We start from the raw sequence: 21,793 nt of genomic DNA on the forward strand, positions 1-21,793 counted from the left end.
GATTCTTGGGTGTGGGAGTGTTATTTATGCATGCATATACTATCAAGGTTTGTGGGAAGGTTGTTGAGCTCAAATGGGTAGACTTTGGGTTGTAGGATGAAGGAATCAACCATAGGAAGGCCTTGAAATCATAATGCCCACCTAGTGTTCGATAAAATGCTCAAATGAGCTGAAACCACGCATACCCTCCTAATTTGTGTTCAATTTTGTTATATTTCTAAAGAGATCGACGTTGCTAAGATTTCCGGAACATTGTAGTAATTTAAGAAAGCTCAAAGCGAGGTATGTTGGCTAAACTCCTCCTGTAGAATCGACTTCCATGATGTCCTAGTAGTTTGCAATCATGATTAGCTTAATTTCTTATGTCTCATGTCCCGAGCCCTTCTTAATAAATTTGATTATTTTAAAATGAGTGTTGTGTTGAACGATGTATGTACCCAAAATTTGCTCCAAATTCTCCTATCATATCATGATTCCCTCCGAAAATGCAATCTAGTAGGATCAATGTATCAAAGGTGTTGTGATTTAAAAACCATGATTCAATTGCAAGCTAGCATGCCTAATTGTGGTAGAGAAACTCAATGTGCTTAAGAGTCTCGTTTGTGCATGTGTGCTTAAAGTCTTGATTTGAAAATTCTCTTATTGATGATAATCCATGGTAAATATTGAAAGTTATAGGGGTGAGTATGATATATGAAATACGACCGATGTGCCAAGAATGATATTACAATTGTCGCCACTAGTGCCAATGAAATGGAAAGACGTGTGAAAGATTATGAAATGAGCTATAAATCCTTTAAATAATAAATGTTTTGGGAGTATCATTTAGTCACCGAGGAAGGGTGGGTAAAAATAACGTAACCCCGAAACTACACGTGCCAGTGTAGGAGTGATTGAGAGGTAAATCCCCGTGTTGATGTGATGAGATTGTTTCCCCTTATATGATGTGAGATGGATGTGTTGAGATATTTCCCCTTATATGGGATGAGATTATTGCTAGCAAGATGTGATGTGATGTCGACCCACACGGAATTGTGGTGAGATGGCTTCGCCGATCGGGCTGAGATCATACGCCATGCCGCACACATGGTGGTGTTGTGAGTGGATGTCTCATGATGAGATTGCTTAGCCAATCGGGCTGAGATCGGAATCTGTGCTAAAATAACGGTGGTATATCGGTACTAAAGATCTCCCAACTTAAAAATATTGAAACTTACTTGAAATGTACTTTTCTCCTAACTTGACCCCTTGATACTATTTGAGACTCCTATTGATTTCATGTATCCTTCTCCTTTTATTGTTACTCATTCTATTGAGAGGGTGTTTAGTTTTACATACTAGTACTATTCCATATGTACTAACATCCTCTTTGTCGGGGGCGTTGTATCTTTAATGGATGCAGGTGGTTCCATAGTAGGTGGTATTGATCAGTGATAGCAGTACACCCTCTCCTCGGCTGACTTAGTGAGCCCCATTTCATTTCGGGGTCTTGTATCTCTTGTCCTTTGTGTATATTGTTTTTAGGTATAGCCGAAGCCTTATTTCTGGCACAATCATGCTACTCTTTTGTATCTATTAGTAGCTCCGTAGACACAGCGCGGGTGGTACCTTTGTTTTGGGAAGTCAAATTTGAAATGTTGTATTTGTATCATATGTTTCAACTTCTAAACTATGAACGTATAATGTAATATTTTGGGGAAATCTTGAATGAAGTTCTAACGGTAATGAAATTTGGATTGTTCGTGTAACCATCTCATTGTGTTATTAATGAAATATATCTCTTCTTTATTCATAGGTGATTCTGGGTGGAAGGCATTGTACAGGCTTTCTTAGCCTGGTTATCTTGGTTTAGCACCAAATAAAAGCATCAAGTTAAGGAGAAAATAACCTTTTTCCAAGTAAATGTCATTAGTTTTAAGTTGGGAGATTTTTAGCACCGATATACCACCATGTTTTAGCACGGCGTCCAACCTCAGCCCGATCGGCTAGGCCATCTCACCCAGAGACATCCAATCATAATACCACCGTGCTCTTAGCACGGAGTCCGATCTCAGCCCGATCGGCTAAGCCGTATCACCCCGAGACATCCACACACAACACTACGAAGTGCGCAACATGGCGTCCGATCTCAGCCCGATAGGCTAAGCCGTCCCCGCACATGTGCCGTGTGAGTCGACATCCGATCCAAAGTTAGAAACAATCTCATCCAAATAAAGGGGAATAATCTCAACACCTCAATCTCATCCCATTTAGGGTAAACAATCTCAACACATCAATACGAGGATTTACCCCTCAATCACACCTACACCGGCACGTGTACTTTAAGGGTTAGGTTGTTTCAACCAACCCCTCCTCGGTGACTAATGATACTCCCAAAAAATATTTTTAATTTTTGTTTTGTTTTGCACACAAAGGAAACACTTGTTTGGTGAGATATTTGATAAACGGTAAAAGTCATGTTTACTTTATGCTCATGTACCTGTGTTGTATGCACCAGACTTGTAATTCGATAAGTTTCTTTCTTTCTTGTAGATTGGGACGAACGCCTCGGCAGTATATTGAGATGCATCTCTTGTTCGCACCGGTCGACTCTCGGCAGTGTGCACACCACTCTGGATCGGGTCGTACGACCTCGGCATAATAGTGCGTGATACCGGTAGCAGTCCGAATATTCATAAGATTCCCCTTTTATTAAGGCCTGACATTTATATGGTATTCCTTATTCGTTTGAGATTGCATTTGATATTTCTGATATGTTGAGATAGCATAGGAGATTTTAGAGATTTATATCGTCAAAAGGAATGTTGGAGGATTATGTTTGTGACCGTGTTTCCTCATTATTTCTTTTGTGCTTCATATTTGTTTATGATTTATCATACTGATTTATTGGACCACTAGTAAGTGTCGATGTTGACCCCTCCTCACTACTTCTTCAGGGTTAGGCTAGATACTTACTGGGTTCGCGTTCATTTATGTACTCATGCTATACTTCTGCACTAAATGTGCAGGATCTGGCAGGTTCATTTGGTGGTCATCTTGGCGCATAGGCGCAGCTGCTGAGGAGACTTTATGGCGAGCTGCATTCAAGGCTGTATATCACAGCCCACCGAGTCTCCATCATATTAATTACATTATCTTGTCTAATTTATATTCCATACATATGTTGTATTATTTTTGTACTCCTTAGTAAATGCTCATGGACTTGTCATACTGGGTTTTGGGATATTCTAGTTGATGTTTACGGATTTGCATATTATTATCACCTTTTATTCTTATGCCTTACTAATTATGTATGTACCCATAATTTTAAATGCGTAAATTTCTTTACATAATAAAAATTTATGTTTTCGAAAGTAATTAAATTAACAATTAATGTGAGAAAGTAATTAAATGAACAATTAATGTGATAGTTCACCGTTAGTTTGGGTAATGGCGACGCTAGGCACCATCACGACCTATAGTGGGTTTTGGGTCGTGACAACTTGGTATCAGAGCTCTAGGTTAATTTAGGTCTCACGAGTCAGAAGCAAGTCAAATAGAGTCTTGCGGATCAGTACAGAGACATCTGTACTTATCTTCGAGACGCTATAGGGATGTTAGAAGTACTTCCCTTCTTGATTCCTTATCGTGCGATTTGATTCCATTGGAGCTTATACCTTCATTTCCTTCCTACTCATTCCTACATGATGTTGAGCGCTTGTTAACAACTGGGCATCGAAGAGTTGTAGTGGTATTGTAGATATGGTGAAGGATGTTTCTCCCTGCGTGTTCGGGTGGGCTATTATCGTCGCCTTGTGGAAGGGTTTTCTGTCATTTCAGCACAATGTTAGTGTTGTCTATGGTTTCGCGGCGATGCACAGTGTATTATGATGTTCATACGTTGTTATCGTGCAGTGTTGGTGTAAATGGTAGGGTGCGTATTTATGTGTCACGACACTGAATAACTCGAAAAGAGGATTTCTCAATTCATGGTTTAAAGGTTCGGCATTTAGTTCCAGTAGAGGATAGGCAATGGGACTAGATGATGAGGCATTGGTTGACGGGGTAGCGAGGCTTGATATTTTCGAACTTGGTTGCATTCTCATTTGTGATGTGGTGTCGCCGTCCTTGTTGGAACGCATTAAGACTGTGTTATTGTCTCCTTTGATTTGTCTTCGGGGCAGGATGTTGTGGAATGGTTCCTATGTGTCACGACCCAAAATCCTAACCTGTTGTGACAGTGCCTATCGTGGTACTAGGCAAGCCGACATTCAAAAATATTTCCAACACTTTTAACAGAAAATGCATTTTAGCAGTTTAAACAATAAAAGATTTTATAAACAGGATAGGAACCCAAAATACAACGCGGAAATTCCCAACATCGGGGTGTCACTGAGTACACGAGCATCTATACATCACAAGTCCTGAAAATATTGTCTTTGGCAGTCTGAAACTAAATACAATAAGTTGAAAGATAGGGAAGGAGAAACAAGGTCTACGAAACTCCAAGCAACTACCTCGATAGTCTCCGAGAATCTGAACTCCACAACTCAGCAACCGCCATGACCGGATAAACCTGGGTCTGCACACAAGGTGTAGGGTGTAGCGTGAGTACAACCAACTCAGTAAGTAACAAGACTAAATAAAGAACTGAAAGTAGTGACGAGCTTCACCGTTATAGTTCAATTACAGTGATTTCAACATAAGAAAGTAGGCATACTCTCAAGTTCGATAAATTCGGTCAAACAGTTACTCCATGACTAGTTTAAGTGAAACAGAGTGTAATATCTTTCAGAAATTTCAAAACAGTGATACATGGCAGCTAAGTGCAACAATAATGACATCAAATGCACCCTCTCAGGCCACTGTCACTCAGCCCTCCCATTCACTCAGCACTCGACACTCGCACTCAGTAGGTACCTGCTCTCACTGGGGCATTGTGCAGACTCCGGATGGGCTCCTTCAGCCTAAGCGCTATAATACGCACGGATAACTCACGTGCTATAGTATAATATCTGGATCCGCACGGAAAACTCATGTGCTATAGTATTACTATCTCACAATCAGGCCCTCGGCCTCACTCACTCATAAACCTCTCCAGTCTCTCGGCCTCTTAGTAATCATGAAAGTCAGCCCTAACAGAAGTGATATAATATAATAGCAAGGAACAATAGAGACTGAGATATAATAAACAAGTAAAACTGTGATTGAGTACAAAGCAGTAATTTAGCAGATAATTCAACATGCACACGACCTCTACGTGTCCCTACAGTGCCAACACATAGTCTAAACATGATTTCTAATATGATTTCTGGTTCAATTTCTCTACTACATGAAGAATGTATAGATAACAACAGATTATACAACTACACGGTTCCACTGAATTTGACCAAGAATATACTAAGTTATTAATCAAAATCAAAAATCATCTAAAAAGCCGGCCCCCGGGGCCACGTATCAAAATTCAATAAAATTTGCAAAGACCTGAAAGCCCACTCAAGGACGAGTCTATCCATACCAAATTTATCAAAATCCAACACCAAATCGTCACCCAAATCCCTAGCCTCAAACTCCCAATTTACACCTTAAATACACACCAACTAGGTGGGAAAATCAATGGGGAAGCAATATTATTGATAAAAATGAGAACAGGGGATTTACCTGAAGAATCCCCTCGAAAACCCTCTCAAAAATCACCTAAACCGTGTTTGAAATGGTTGAAATAAAGCCAAAATCGCGAACCCTTGTTTTAATAATCTGCCCGGGCTTTTCGCACCTGCGACCAAATATCCGCACCTGCGGAACCGCTTCTGCGGAAATCACTTAAGTCCCCCAGGCCCGAATCTGTGGCCTTCCATCTGCTTCTGCGAAAGCATGCCTCTCCCTCACTTTCGCATTTGCGGAGCCTCGCTCGCAGATGTGGTTAACCCCTCGCCCCTGAGCCTTGCCCTAGGATAGCCCAGCTTCGCTTTTTCGCCCTTAAACGCCGCATCTCCAACCACACAGGTGCGAAAATAACCTCGCACATGTGACCTCTTCTCACTTCCTCCCTGGCCACTTCTATGACTCCTTTCTCACTTCTGCAAGACCACACCTGCGATCCAAACTCCGCAGTTGCGATTACACCAGAAGCTGGTGAGCTTCAGCATTTCCCTCAAACATCAAATCGATCTGATAACCATCCGAAATAAACCCGAAGCCCCCGAGACCTCAACCAAACATACCATCAAGTCCTAAAACATGATACAAACTTAGTCGAGCCCTGAAATCACCTCGAACAACAACAAAATCACGAATCACACATAGATTCAAGCCTAATGAACTTTGAACTTCCAATTTCTACAAACGACGCCAAAATATATCACAACATGTCCGATTGACCCCGAATTTTGCACACAAGTCACATTTGACATTACGGACCTAATCCAACTTCAGGAATCAGAATCTGACCCTCATATCAAAAAGTCCACTCCCAGTCAAACTTTCCAAAAATTCTAAGTTTTGCAATTTCAAGCATAATTCCACTACGGACCTCCAAATCACAATCCGGACATGCTCCTAAGTCCAAAATCACCTAACGGAGCTAACAGAACCATCAACACTCCGTTCCGGAGTCGTTTACCTAAAGATCAACATCCGGCAAATCATTTTAACTTAAGCTTTCAATCGTGAGACTAAGTGTCTCATTTCATTCTGGAATCTCACCGAACCCGAACCGGCTACTCTGGCAAGTCACATAACAGCAATAAAGTACAAAAGGAATAGTAAATCGGGGAACAAGGCTACAACTCTTGAAACGACCGGCCGGGTCATTACATCCTCCCCCTCTTAAACAAATGTTCGTCCTCGAACGGGTCTAGAATCATGCCTGGTGTCTCAAATAGGTGTGGATATCAGCTCTGCATCTCCCGCTCGGTTTCCCAAGTAGCCTCCCCAACTGGCTAACCTCTCCACTGCACCTTCACTGAATCTATGTCCTTTGACCTCAACTTCCAAACCTGCCAATCCAAAATGGCCACCGGCTCCACATTATAAGTCAAATCACCATCCATCTGAACTGTGCTGAAATCCAAAACATGAGACGGATCGTAGACATACTTCCAGAGCATAGAAACATGAAATACTGGATGCACGATCGACAAACTAGGTGGAAAGGCAAGCTTGTATGCCACCTGACCAATCTTCTGAAGTACCTCGAACGGCCCAATCAACTGAGGGCTCAACTTTCCCTTCTTTCCGAACATCATAACACCCTTCATGAGTGAAACCTTGAGCAGGACCTTCTCCCCAACCGTGTAAGCAACATCACGGACCTTCCTATCGGCATAACTCTTCTGTCTAGACTGCACCGTGCGAAGTATCTCCTGAATCATCTTAACCTTGTCCAAAGAATCCTGGACCAAGTCAGTACCCAATAACGTTGCATCACCAGGACCAAACCAACCCACCAGAGATCTACACCATATCCCATACAAAGCCTCATACGGAGCCATCTGAATGCTCGACTGGTAGCTGTTGTTATAGGCAAACTCCGCGAGTGGCAGAAACGGATCCCAAGAACCCCCAAAATCAATGACACAAGCGCGTAGCATATCCTTCAATATCTGAATAGTGCGCTCGAACTGTCCGTCCATCTGAGGGTAAAATGTTGTGCTCAACTCAACCTGGGTACCTAAACCTCGCTGCACGGCTCTCCAAAATTGCGATGTGAACTACGTGCCCCGATCTAAAATGATGGACACTGGCACGCCATGGAGGCGAACAATCTCTCGGATGTAAATCTCAGCCAACTGCTCCGGAGTATAAGTAGTCCCAACTGGAATGAAGTGCGCGGACTTGGTCAGCCGATCCATAATCACCCAAATAGCATCGAACTTCCTCGAAGTTCGTGGGAGCCCAACTACAAAATCCATGGTGATTCGCTCTTATTTTCACTCTGGAATCTCTAACCTCTGAAGCAATCCACCCTGTCTCTGATGCTCATACTTCACCTGCTGACAGTTGAGGCACCTATCTATAAACCCCACTAAATCCTTCTTCATCTTTCTCTACCAATAATGCTGCCTCAAGTCCTGATACATCTTCGTGGCACCTGGATGGATGGAATATCGTGAGCTTTGGGCCTTCTCAAGAATCAACTCACGTAGACCATCTACATTAGGCACACAAATCCGACCGTGCATCCTTAATACTCCATCATCCCTAATAGTAACAGCTCTGGCATCACCGTTCTGAACCGTGTCCTTAAGGACAAGCAAATGAGGGTCATCATACTGACGCTCTCTAATGTGGTCATATAAAGAAGACTGAGAAACCACACAAGCTAGAACCCAACTGGGCTCCGAGATATCTAATCTCACGAACTGGTTGGCCAACACTTGAACATCAACTGCAAGAGGTCTGTCACCGAGAGGAATGAACGCAAGGCTACCCATACTTACTGCATTTCTACTCAAGGCATCGGCCATCACACTGGCCTTCGCGGGATGATACAAAATAGTGATATCATAGTCCTTTAGCAGCTCCGACCATCTCCGTTGCCTCAAATTTAGATCCTTCTGTTTGAACAAATGCTGGAGACTCCGATGATCTGTAAACACCTCACAAGACACACCGTAGAGATAATGCCTCCAAATCATCAATGCATGAACAATGGCAACTAACTCCAAATCATGGACAAAGTAGTTCTTTTCATGAGGCTCCAATTGACGCGAAGCATAAGCAATCACTCTACCTCCTTGCATCAAGACACACCCAATACCGATCTGAGAAGCATCACAATATACTGTGTAAGAACCAGAAGCTGAAGGTAGAACTAGAACTGGAGCTGTGGTCAAGGCAGTCTTGAGCTTCTGAAAGCTCTCCACACACTTATCCGACCATTTGAAAATAATACCCTTCTGGGTCAATTTGGTCAAAGGTGATGCAATAGACGAGAAACCCTCCATGAAGCGACAATAATAACCAGCCAAGTCGAGAAAGCTCTGAATTAAAGTAGTTGAGAAAGGTCTAGGCCAACTCTGAACCACCTCTATCTTCTTCAAATCCACCTGAATCCCCTCACTGGACACCACGTGCCCCAAGAACACCACTGAACTAAGCCAAAACTCACATTTAGAGAACTTAGCATAAAGCTTCTCCTCCCTCAACTGCTGCAACTCAATCATCAAATGTTGAGCATTCTCCTCCTAGCTATGAGAGTACACCCGGATATCATCAATGAACACTATGACAAACGAGTCAACATGAGGCTAAAATACATTGTTCATTAGGTGCATGAATGCTACTGGGGCATTGGTCAGCCCAAAAGACATCACAAGGAACTCATAATCACCATAACGGGTCCTAAATGTTGTCTTTAGAATATCCGAGTCCCGAATCTTCAGCTGGTGATACCCATACCTCAAGTCAATCTTGGAGAAGACCCTCGCTCCCTAAAGCTGGTCGAATAGATCGTCAATGCGCGGTAAAGGATACTTGTTCTTGATTGTAACTTTGTTCAACTGCCTATAATCAATGCACATCCGCATGGTACCATCCTTCTTCTTCACAAACAGAATCGGTGCACCCTAAGGTGATACACTAGGCCTGATAAACCCCTTATCAAGGAGTTCTTGAAGCTACTCCTTCAATTCCTTCAACTCAGCTGGTGTCATACGATACGGTGGATTAGAAATGGGCTGAGTGCCCAGCACTAAGTTAATACCAAAATCAATATTCCTGTCAGGAGGCATGCCCGACAGGTCTGGAGGAAACACATCCGGAACATCCCGCACCACCGGAACAAAGTCAATAGCAGGAGAATCAGCACCAACATCCCTCAGAAAGGCTAAATAAGATAAACAGCCATTCCCAACCATCCTCTAGGCCTTCAAATATGAAATCAACTCTGCTGGGAACATAGTCTAGAGAACCCCTCCACTCGATCCTTGGCAACCCCATCATTTCCAACATCATGGTCATAGCGTGACAATCAAGAACAACATGACATGGAGACATCCAATCCATACCAAAAATCAGATCGAAGTCCACCATACTAAGAAATAAGAGATTTGCTCTAGTCTCCAATCCCCCAATAGACATTGCACATGACCGATATACACAATCCACAACAATAGTATCGCACACTGGCGTAGATACACGAACAAATGAAACTAAGTACTCACGAGGCATATCCAGATAATGAGCAAAATACGATGATACATACGAATAAGTGGAACTAGGGTCACATAATTCAGAGGCATCCTTGTGGCATACTGAGACAATACTTGTAATCACTGCATTGGAGGTAACAACATTTGGTCTGGTAGGTATAGCATAGAATCGGGCCTCACAACCACCTAATCGGCCTCCCCTCTAGGGCGAGCCCCAGTAGACTAAGCCCCACCCCGAGCTAGCTGAGTGGGTGGTGTAACTGCTGGTGCTGGTGCCATCATCCGAGAACTCTATTGTGGAGCCCCACTCAACATCCTAGGGCGATCTCTCTTGATATGACCAAAGTCTCCGCACTCGAAACAACCCCTCCTCTGTCAGAATTTTTGCTCCTGATAACCTACAGAACTACCTGTAGAATCCTGAGCGGACGAGGCATGGTGTGAACTCTGCACTGGTAGTGCACTGAATGAAGACTGGCCTGAGTGAGCATTGTAAGAACCGTGGCTAGCTAATGCACCACTATGATGAGTTAGACGGGTCGTGTGAGCGGGCCTATAAGGACGACCCCGGTTGTGGTAGGACTACCCCCCAGAAGGAACACCCCCAAAACCGCCCAAATCTCGAGGCCTCTTAGCCTCCCTCTTACCACGCTCCTGGCTACGGACCATCTCCATCTACCGAGCAATGTCAACCACCTCATCAAAAGTGGTACCAGATACCCTCTCCCTAGTCATAAGAAACCGCAGCTGATACGTGATGCCATCAATGAACGTCACGATCCTCTCCCGATCAGTGGGAACCAACCAAATTGCATGACGAGCTAACTCAAAAACCTCATCTCGTACTGGGTCACAGACATCCCATCCTACCGAAGCTGCTCAAACTGTCTGCGCAGCCCCTCCCTAAGAGACGGCGGCATGAACTTCTCCAAAAAGAGAACGGAGAAATCCTGTCATGTAAGTAGTGTTCCACCAACCGGCCTGAGCCTCTCACACGCCTCCCACCATATTAAGGCAGCCCCAGAAAATTAAAAAGTAGTGAACGAGACCCCACTGGTCTCTAAAATACCTAATGTACAAAGCATCCACTAGCACTTGTACAAGAAGCCCTAGGCATCCTCCGACTCAGAACCACTAAGGCCGGAGCCTCCCAATTCTCTCAAGTCTCCTCTACTCATCATCAGCCATAACTGGGACCATCGGGTACTGAGCAGCTACAACCGGCTAGGCGGGTAGTACCTTCGGGCAGCGGGGGTATGAATACCTCCCCCGGCCTGAGAAGTGGCTGGTGCGGCCTTAGCCGAAACCACCCGAGCAAGAGTAGTGCAAACTAACAATATCTGGGCCAACGCCTCCTGAAGGCCTGGAATCAAAATGGGCACAGCCGGCGCCTGAGCTGGCCCCACTGGATCAACTATATCTGGAACCTGCCCCTGAGTTAGAGCAATTGGTGGATCTGCAAGTGCCCCTACCTTGACCTCGGCCTCTCGTGGCCCTAGCTAGTGGTACTGGTGGCTATCCATCCTGTCTTGTAGCACGCGTCGTCACCATCTGTGAGAGAATAAAATATAGAAGTTTAGTTACCGAAAATAACTAATCTGCACGACAAGAATACAAGAATGTGAAATTTCCTATGGCTCGGAGATAAGTACAGATATCTCCGTACAGATCCGCCAGACCCTACTAAATCTACTCATGACTCGTGAGACATATGTAACCTAGGCTCTGATACCAACTTGTCATGACCCAAAATCCAAACTGTCGTGATGGCGCCTATCGTGGTACTAGGGAAGCTGACATTCAAAAATATTTCCAATACTTTGAACAGAAAATGAATTTAAGTAGCTTAAACAATAAAAGATTTCATAAATGGGATAGTAACCCAAAATACAACGCGGAAATTCCCAACCGGAGTGTCACCGAGTACATGACCATCTATACATCAAATGTTCGGAATATACTGTCTACGATAGTCTAAAACTAAATACAATAAGTGGAAAGTTAGGGAAGGAGAAACAAGTTCTGCGAAACTCTAAGCAGCTACCTTGATAGTCTCCGAGAATCCGAACTCCACAACTCAGCAACTGCCGTGACCGGATGCACCTAGGGCTGCACACAAGGTGCAGGGTATAGTGTGAGTATAACCAACTCAGTAAGTAACAACACTAAATAAATAACTGAAAGTAGTGACGAGCTTCACCGTTATAGTTCAATTATAGTGATTTCAACATAAGAAAGTAGGCATGCTCTCAAGTTCAATAAATTAGGTCAAACAGTTATTCCATGACAAATTTAAGTGAAACAGAGTATAATATCTTTCAGAAATTTCAAGACAGTGATATATGGCAGCTAAGTGCAACAATAATGAAATCAAATGTATACTCTCAGGCCACAGTCACTCAGCCCTCCCATTCACTCAACACTCGACACTCGCACTCAATAGATACCTGCGCTCACTGGGGGTGTGTGCAGACTCCAAAGGGGCTCCTTCAGCCCAAGTGCTATAATCCGCATGGACAACTCACGTACTGCACGGATTACTCACATGCTATAGTATAATATCTGGATCCGCACGGACAACTCACGTGAGGTACGGACAACTCACGTGCTATAGTATAATATCTGGATCTGCACGGACAACTCACATGCTATAGTATTACTATCTCACAATCAGGCCCGAGGCCTCACTCAGTCATAAACCTCTATAGTCTCTCGGGCTCTCAGTAATCATGAAAGTCAGCGCCAATAGAAGTGATATAATGTAACAACAAGGAACAATAGAGACTGAGATTTAATAAACAAGTAAAATTGTGACTGAGTACAAAACAGTAAGTTAGCAGATAATTCAACATGCACACGACCTCTGCGGGTCCCTACAGTTCCAACACATAGTCTAAACATGATTTCTAACATGATTTGTGGTTCAATTTCTCTACTACATGAAGAATGTACAGATAACAACAAATTATACAACTACACGGTTCCACGGAATTTTACCAAGTCACAATTCCTACGGTGCACGCCCACACACCCGCCACCTAGCATGTGTGTCACCTCAAGACCAAATACATGACACGTAATACGGGGTTTCGTACCCTCAGAATATAATTTAGAACTGTTACTTACCTCAATACGAGAAAATCTCTACTCCAACACCCCATTTCCTCGTAAAATGGCCTTTGAATGCCTCGAATATAGCCACAAACAATGCGATAATATCAATAAGGGCTAAAGGAATCAACTCCATAATAAAATACTAAGTTATTAATCAAAATAGAAAATTGGCTCAAAAGCCGGCCCCCGGGTCCATGACTCAAAATTCGATAAAAGTCACAAAACTCTAAAGCCCACTCAACCACGAGTCTATCCATACCAAATTTATCAAAATCCGACACCAAATCGTCACCCAAATTCCCAAATCAAACCCTCCAAATCCTTAGCCTCAAACTCCCAATTTACACCTTAAATACACACCAACTAGGTGGGAAAATCAATGGGAAAGTAATATTATTGATAAAAAATGAGCACAAGGGACTTACCTCAAGAATCCCCCCCGAAAACCCTCTCACAAATCGCCTAAACCGTGCTTGAAATGTTTGAAATGAAGCCAAAATCGCGAACCCTTATTTTAATAATTTGCCCTGGCTTTTCGCACCTACGGAAACGCTTCTGTGGTAAATCCTCCCCTTCTGCAGAAATCGCTTAAGTCCCCATGCCTACATATGCGTTCCTTTTACGGCCTTCCATCCGCTTCTGCGGAAACAAGCCTCTCCTTCACTTCCGCATCTGCGGAGCCTCGCTCGCACCTGCGGGCTTGTAGATGCGGTTAACCCATCGCACTTGTGCCTTGCTCGGGCCAGCCTAGCTCCGCTTCTGCGCCCTTTAACGTTGCATCTATGACCACGCAGGTGCGGAAATAACCTCGCACCTGTGACCTTTGCTCACTTCCTCCCTGGCCGCTTCTACAGCTCCCTTCCTGCTTCTGCGAGAACGCACTTGCGATCCCCACTCCGCAGGTGCGATTACACCAGAAGCTGGTGAGCTTCAGCATTTCCCTCAAACTTTAAATCGATACGAAATCAATCTCATGCCCCCGGGAGCTCAACTAAATATACCATCAAGTCCTAAAACACGATAAGAACTTAGTCGAGCCCTCAAATCACCTCGAAAAACATCAAAAACATGAATCGCACATAGATTCAAGCCTAATGAATTTTGAACTTCCAATTTCTACGAACGACGCCGAAACCTATCAAAACACGTCCGATTAACCCCAAATTTTGCACACAAGTGACATTTAACATTACGGACCTACTCCAACTTCCAAAATCGGAATCTGACCCCGATATAAAAAAGTCCACTCCCAGTCAAACTTTCAAAAAATTCCAACTTTCGCCATTTCAAGCATAATTCCACTACAGACCTCCAAATCATAACCCGGACACGCTTCTAAGTCAAAAATAACCTAACGGAGCTAACAGAACTATCAAAACTCTATTCCATAGTCATTTACTTAAAGATCAACATCCGGTCAATCATTTTAACTTAAGCTTTCAATCATGAGACTAAGTGTCTTATTTCATTCTGAAATCTCACTGGACCCGAACTGACTACTCTGGCAAGTCACATAACAGAAATAAAATAAAAATGGATAATAAATGGGGAAGCGGGGCTACAACTCTCAAAACGACCGGCCAGGTCGTTACACTAAGCAGCGGTTATCAGAGATGGCGGTGTATGGCGGCTTTAGGGTTGAATCGGTATTTCTACCTCGAGAGAGATGATCTTTATAGGCTCAAAATTGGTGGTAATTTATCCGTTCGGGTGCTACAAAGATGGATTATGATTTGAGGCAGTATTTTGGCAGCAAAAGAGGAGAAAGGATATAGTGGGAGGTGTCTCGTGGTGGTTGAATTGCTAGCAGGTCAAGTATGATCAACAGAGGCTGAGTAGTTGCTTAAGGAGATAACCACATGCTTTGAGAAAGTTTAGAGAAATTTGGGGATTATGGTGGATAATGACTAAGTCTATGAATTTCATTTGGGATGGTGGCTATTGTACTGAAGGATTCTGAATATGAAGGAAAGGAGTTTTCTTGGAATGAAGATGGGTGTGAAAGCTTGATTATCGTTTTGGGATGCAATATGACTTTGAGTTTTGGAACGTATAGTTAGACCTTCAGTTGATGCTAACAGTGAATGAATAGACTCTTACTGCTGGTGGATGAGCATGGGCTCAAGAGGGTTTACTTATTTCGTAGTAGTTGTAACCAGGGCAATGTCACTGGAAGATGTTGATATGGAATTACACAAGTGGGCCATCTCCTGTGAGCAGGCTAGCAGTTGTATGATTTTTGATTAAGTTCCTACAAAGAGTTCTACTTTCTCCCCAGCAGGAGGCATGTACTGCGATGTGGGCTTGGATAGCTTGAAGAAGATGGTACGACTATCAGGAGGTCGAATGTACGATTGTGGCTGATAATTCAGAATGTTTATGAAAAGTTTAATAAGAGATTACGAGAAATTTTGCGGGTCAACGGTGCGAGATCACCATAATATAGAAGGAGGAGTCATTGTGGGTTCTAGATTTATGTGATTGTAGCTTTAAGCAAAGTAGGGGAGCCCACCATCTACGATTGGTTCAGATGGTTGTGTTCCTGTGCGGTTTCTGGTTAGCGGTGCATTGGTGGATTAATTATGACTAAGAAAAGGAAACATCTAGGGTAATTCGGGCAAAGGACTTGAGGAATGTGTGTTACATTTTGCCTTATCAATTCATGTGCAGGTTTTGGGATGACTCATAGTTTATGCTTCTTGTGCATGAGATGTACAAGGAAAAGAATTCATCCAGTAGCTACTTTGGGAGTGTTCTTGTGCTAACAAAGCGTTAGAGTTTAGTTATATTAGGGACCAGGTCAGAGTGGGTGACTCTCAACAACGGTTCTAATGGGTTCAAGAATTAAAGTGTGGTGTCTAAGGATTTTGGGTCCGTTGTGTAGTTAAGGATTTAGTTTTTGCAGTGGATTATGAAAAGGGACTTGTAGTGTTTCTATGTTAGCACCGGGGGTCTCGGTGCGATGTTAGAGAGATAGAAGGAAACAAATTCGGATTCGTAGAAGATCTTTTAGAACGAGTGTGCCAGTTAGAGATACTATTGAGTGCATGGGGAGGGTATGAGATGGATGATGGGTGTTGAGGCGATGTGGTCTCGTGATTTGGGGTCACTCGAGATAAGTGTTGTTTGAGGTCCGTTATGTGTTTGGATAGAACTATTATTTCAAAGGCATGTCACGAGTAAATTAGAAGAAGTCGAGTCAGTTCGTAATGGTTTGAATTAGCATGGTTGTGGAAATGATCAGTCCCTTTGGTGTGTTAAGCTATACAGGTGATTCGTGGTAGTACGTGCGGGCTTGATAGCCAGCGCATGTTGATTGATTGGAGGTATTTGATTTTGATGGCCTTGTTATGTGTAAATGAATCTCGGAAGAGTTATGGCGATTTCGACCACGACTTGAGGTATGTATTTTCTGCGGTTATGGGAATTCGGTTGCGTGTTGCAATTATTCTTCTAAAATAGGTAAAGTTAAAGGGTTCTATCTGAAGAAGATTTTATTCTACTGGTGGTTCATGGGGTTATGATGAAAATCTTCTACTCTTGAGTAATGACATGATAGGTGTAGTGAGAGGTATGGAAATTTTAAGTTGAGGATCCAGGTTGAGGTTCAGTGTTGATAAGAATGTCACTAGCTCAAAGGAGTGGGGGAAGATTTCAGATGTTCAGAGTATGCCGGGGCCATCATAGTGTCTCCCGAGAACAATATCCTGTGTAAGTGGCATTGTGTATTGATTTACGGATTCTTGATTTGAGTTACAAAATTGGTACGGTTGGTGATATGGATGCACTGACCTTGCTACCTGGTATGGAAGGTTCTGGGCGTATATCCCATGGAAAGGTCGTATAAGTGTGATGTGTTAGTCACTTGATTGTTATAGATTGAAACCAAGTATGGATATTCTAGTACTGTCGCTAATGTGAGAGTTTATGCTTGAAAGGCACTCTATTCCTTTGGTTGTGGATTGTGGGATTTTGTTCCTGATTTGACGGTTGCTCGTGTGTGTCATGAATAAGGTCATTATGGATCCTTGAAAGGTTATTGGCCATATATGGGATGATTGGAATCGACTTGAGGTCCGTTGGTAGGTCTAATGTGAATGTGTGCTCTGCATCAGGTCGGATGTGTTCATTCAACATAGCATTGCATATGGAGGAGTCTTCGGGCGTTGGATGTTATTCCTACCGTCAGCTATTCTATGTAATTCTCTATTGTGCCATGTGGATTGTTATACAACTTGATTATTCGCACATGTGTTGTGATCCCGTGTAGCTTGTGGTATTATATGAGCAATATGGCTCTCGCGATGCAGTTTGTTTATTGCACCTTAGTCGCGGTTGAGTTTTTGTGGCGCATGGAGCTATCCATCTCCTCAGGGTTGTATTTATGCACTTGGCAGGGTGATGGTCGATATTCGGACATTTCGTGGGTATGCGCATTATGGGTTGACAGGTATTTCCTTATTGATTGTTATGTGTGGACCGGGAGGCACACCACCATAGGTGTGATGTTTGGATCGAGTTGCACGTCGCAACAGTATCATGTATGGATCAGGTTGCACGCCATAACAGGGAGATGTTGAGTACAACTCCTTATACTTATGTTTCGTGCCTTGTTTCTCAACTATGAGGTAGGTTCATAGCATCTATTTGGCCGTTTTATTTGTTACGCAGGCTGGATAGTTCTTTACCCGAGTTCATTTTTTCCTGAGTTGGTCATATTCTAGTTGTGGCTTGTTGACACATTGATGTCACCGTATGAGATTTTAGGTGGTTTTTGATATGGCTTGTTGGTCGAGCATCTTGTACTGGGTGAGACGAGGTTGTCGGACCTGATATCCGTATAATCGGATTTGTATAAGGTATATTAGAAGGAAAATGTCGCTATTTAGTTCAAAATGAGGTAATGGATCTTATTGAGCGGAGGAATTCCATGAATTATTGATTTGGCAGGTGGCTACCAGTTTATATACATCTCTTTCATCATTGCAGTATTGCGAGGGTCGGCACGGGACCTATATGTGTTATGATATATACTACAGCCATCAAATTCGTGAATTTATAGCTATTATGGTTGGAGGATGTTATATTGGGCATGCGATTCATGTTGTCCAATGTGTGATTACAAAATGGGTGGATAATCATGTTTTGAGTTCAGCATGTTGAGATTGATACGGTGTTCGTATGTTAGAATATGGTCTCGTAGAGAATTTAGCTCTATGATTTGTGGGCTAAGGTAGAAGGAAGGATATTCAGTCAGGCTCGAGCTAATGTGCTCACATGGGTTGTGGTGGCACAGGTAGGTGCTCGAGGTGTTAAACAATGATTTTGAGCAACTACGGAACGGTTCTTGGCACATTCGAGGACGAACGTATGTTTAAGTGGGGGAGATTGTAACAGTCCGACCAGTCGTTTTGAGCTCTAGCACGTCGATCGACGGTTTGAGGCCTTGAATAGCTTCACTTCATTTTTTATGACTTGTACGCGTTGTCAGAATTGAATTATAGGAAGTTCAGTGTTGATTCGGATGAAAAATTCTCAATTCAGAAGCTGTAAGTTGAAAGAGTTGACCAAGGTTTGACTTTTGAGTAAACGACCTCAGAATCAGGATTTGAAGGTTCCAATATGTTCGTATGATGATTTTGGACTTATTGTGGAAAGTTGGAATTTTGAGAGTTTTACAATTTCCTAAGATTGGTTTGAAGTGGGTTTTGGTGTTATCGATGTCCGTTTGGGGTTCCAAGCCTTGAAATATGTTCATATCATGATTTATGACTTGCACGTAATGTTTGGCGTCATTTCGGATGTCCGTTCGGGGTTCCAAACCTTGAAAGTTCAAAGAAGGGTTTTGATTGTCGATTCATAGTTTGGATGTTGTTTGGTGTGGTTTTAGATCTCGAGCAGGTTCGTGTCAAGTCTTGGTACTGGTTGGTGTGATTGGACGAGATTCTGGGGGCCTCAGGTGTGTTTCGGGATGGTTTCAGACTATGTATGGATAATTTGCTATTGTTTGTTTGCTGGTGCTGGTTTTGTTCTTCGCAAACGCGGAGACAGAGACACGTTCGCGAAGAAGGATTTGAGCTGGAGGCATTTTTGTTCAACACGTTCGCGATAAGGTAGTCACATCAGTGAAGGTTTGGGCAGTGGTGCTCCGTATTCGCAATGGCCTGGTCGCATTCGCTTAAGAGAAATTGGGCCTGGGAGTCCTGGCCTATGCGTTCGCAAGGATGGTGTCGCATTTGAGATGGTCAGGCCTGGTAAGGCATCGCATTCACGAGCCTGTCTTCACGATCGCAAAGAAGGATTTGGGATTAAAAGCTGGTTGTGCTTCGTGAACGCGAGGGACTTGCCGCGTTCGCGAAGAAAGGCACCTAGGCAGATTATAAGCTTGCAAGGTCGGGATTTTCTCCTTTTCACCTCATTTCTCTCTTGCTTGGGCGACTTTTGGCCGATTTGGAGGAGTCATTTTCATCACCAATCCTGAGGTAAGAGATTTCTACACATTGTGAGTTAAATGCATGGGTTATATGTGGATTTAAAAAATGAAACATTATGGAAATTGCGGGGTTTTGGTAGATAACCTAGAATTTGGTATTTTTATTCTTACCACGAAATGTGACATGAAATTAAGAATAAATTATATATTTGAGTTCGTGGTGTTATGGGTAATGATTATCTTCAAGAATTTTCGGAATTCGGGCATGTGGGCTCGAGGGTTGACTTTTTTGACGTTTCAAGCAGAGTTGGGAATTGTTATAAATAAATTAATTATAAGTGTTTGGAGTATATTTTTATAGGTTTGCATGTTGTTTGACTAGTTTTGGATCATTTGGCTCTGAATTGAGGAGTTAGAGAGGCATTACAGCCAGTTATTGGAACTTTGGAGCGAGGTAAGTCTCCTACCTAACTTTGTAAAGGGGAAACTACCCCGTAGGGTGCTACTAGTTGTGGGTGCTACATACACACGAGGTGACGAGAGTCCATACGTAGCTAAAAGTATTTTTATGTCCAGGTACACTTAGGACTTTATCATGTAATATTTGAAATATTTGAACTCATTTTGCTAGCTTAGTTAAGTGAACTTATAATTGAAATTGATTTGGGAATATATTAGGCCGACCTTTATCACCTTGAGTTATTTGGCGATATATTTGATAAACGTTAAAAGTCATGTTTACTTTATGCTCTTGTACCTGTGTTGTACGCCCGTGACTTATAATTCGATAAGTTTATTCCTTTCCAATGTATCAGGCTGAACGCCTGGGTTGTATATTGAGATGCATCTCTAGTTCGCGCTGGTCGACCCTCGGTAGTATACACACCATTCTGGATTGGGTCGTACGACCTCGGCATAATCGTACATGAAACTGCTAGCAGTCCGGATATTCATGAGATTCCCCTTTTATTGAGGCCTTGCATTTATATGGTATTCCTTATTCGTTTGATATTACATTTGAAATTTCTGATCTGTTGAGATTACATAGGAGATTTGAGAGATTTATATCATAAAAAGAAATGTTGGAGGATTATTTTACTTACCGTTTTACTTCATTATTACTGTTGTGCTTCATATCTATTTATGATTTATCATACTGATTTATTGGACCACTAGTAAGTGTCGATGTCGACCAGTCATCACTACTTCTCTAGGGTTAGGCTAGATACTTACTGGGTACGTGTTCATTTACGTACTCATACTATACTTCTGCAATAAATGGGCAGGATCTGACAAGTTCATTTGTTGGTCATCTTGGTGCTTAGGCGCAACTGCTGAGGAGACTTTATGGTGAGCTGCATTCCAGGCTACGTATCGCAGCCCAGCGAGTATCCATCATATTATTTACATTATCTTGTATAATTTACATTCCAGACAGATGTTGTATTATTATTGTACTCCTTAGTAAATGCTCATGCACTTGTGACACCAGATTTTAGGATATTTTAGTTGATGTTTACGGATTTGCATATTATTGTCACCTTTTATTCTTATGCCATGCTAATTATGTATGTACCCATGATTTTAAATGCGTAAATATCTTTACTTAATAACAATTTATGATTTCAACAGTAATAAAATGAACAATTAACGTGATAGTTAACCGTTGGCTTGCCTAACGACGACGTTGACCGCCATCACAACCTATAATGGGTTTTGGGTCATGACAGATGGCGTTGATGTGTTCATTTCTTGATTTTGAGTTGCGGGTGATGGAAGCTTTGATTTTGCGTGAATTCACTGGAAAATGAGGAAAAAGAAGACTAAGTCTTCTATTTTTAGTAAGGTTGAAATGTCAACCACATATGTGCTTCATCGGCCCTTCTTCCGATGCTCATATGTCTTTACCCGGACATCGTATGAATGAACGGTTAAAAGTAATGGAAACTAATTTCCAACCCCTTCAATTTGGTATATAATATATCCTCCAAAGACCTCATATAACATATGAAATTAATTGCACAAAAAAATTCGTTACTAGGCAAATCCTTGGTCGGTTTTTCCGCAACTTAAATATGATTTTTCCCAAACTTTATATTCTATATCCAAACAT

The 21,793-nt window shown here is 42.6% G+C and overlaps 1 protein-coding gene across 1 annotated transcript; it reads right to left on the reverse strand.

Moving 5' to 3' along the window:
* Positions 1-8,027: 8,027 nt before the first annotated feature.
* LOC138894004 (uncharacterized) lies at positions 8,028-8,414 on the reverse strand. The gene has a single exon (XM_070178677.1). The coding sequence runs from the start codon at positions 8,412-8,414 to the stop codon at positions 8,028-8,030; it is 387 nt and encodes a 128-aa protein (XP_070034778.1).
* Between the last annotated feature and the right edge of the window lie 13,379 nt (positions 8,415-21,793).

Source organism: Nicotiana tomentosiformis, chromosome 6 (assembly GCF_000390325.3).
Source record: "Nicotiana tomentosiformis chromosome 6, ASM39032v3, whole genome shotgun sequence".
In the NCBI taxonomy this organism is placed as follows: Eukaryota; Viridiplantae; Streptophyta; class Magnoliopsida; order Solanales; family Solanaceae; genus Nicotiana; species Nicotiana tomentosiformis.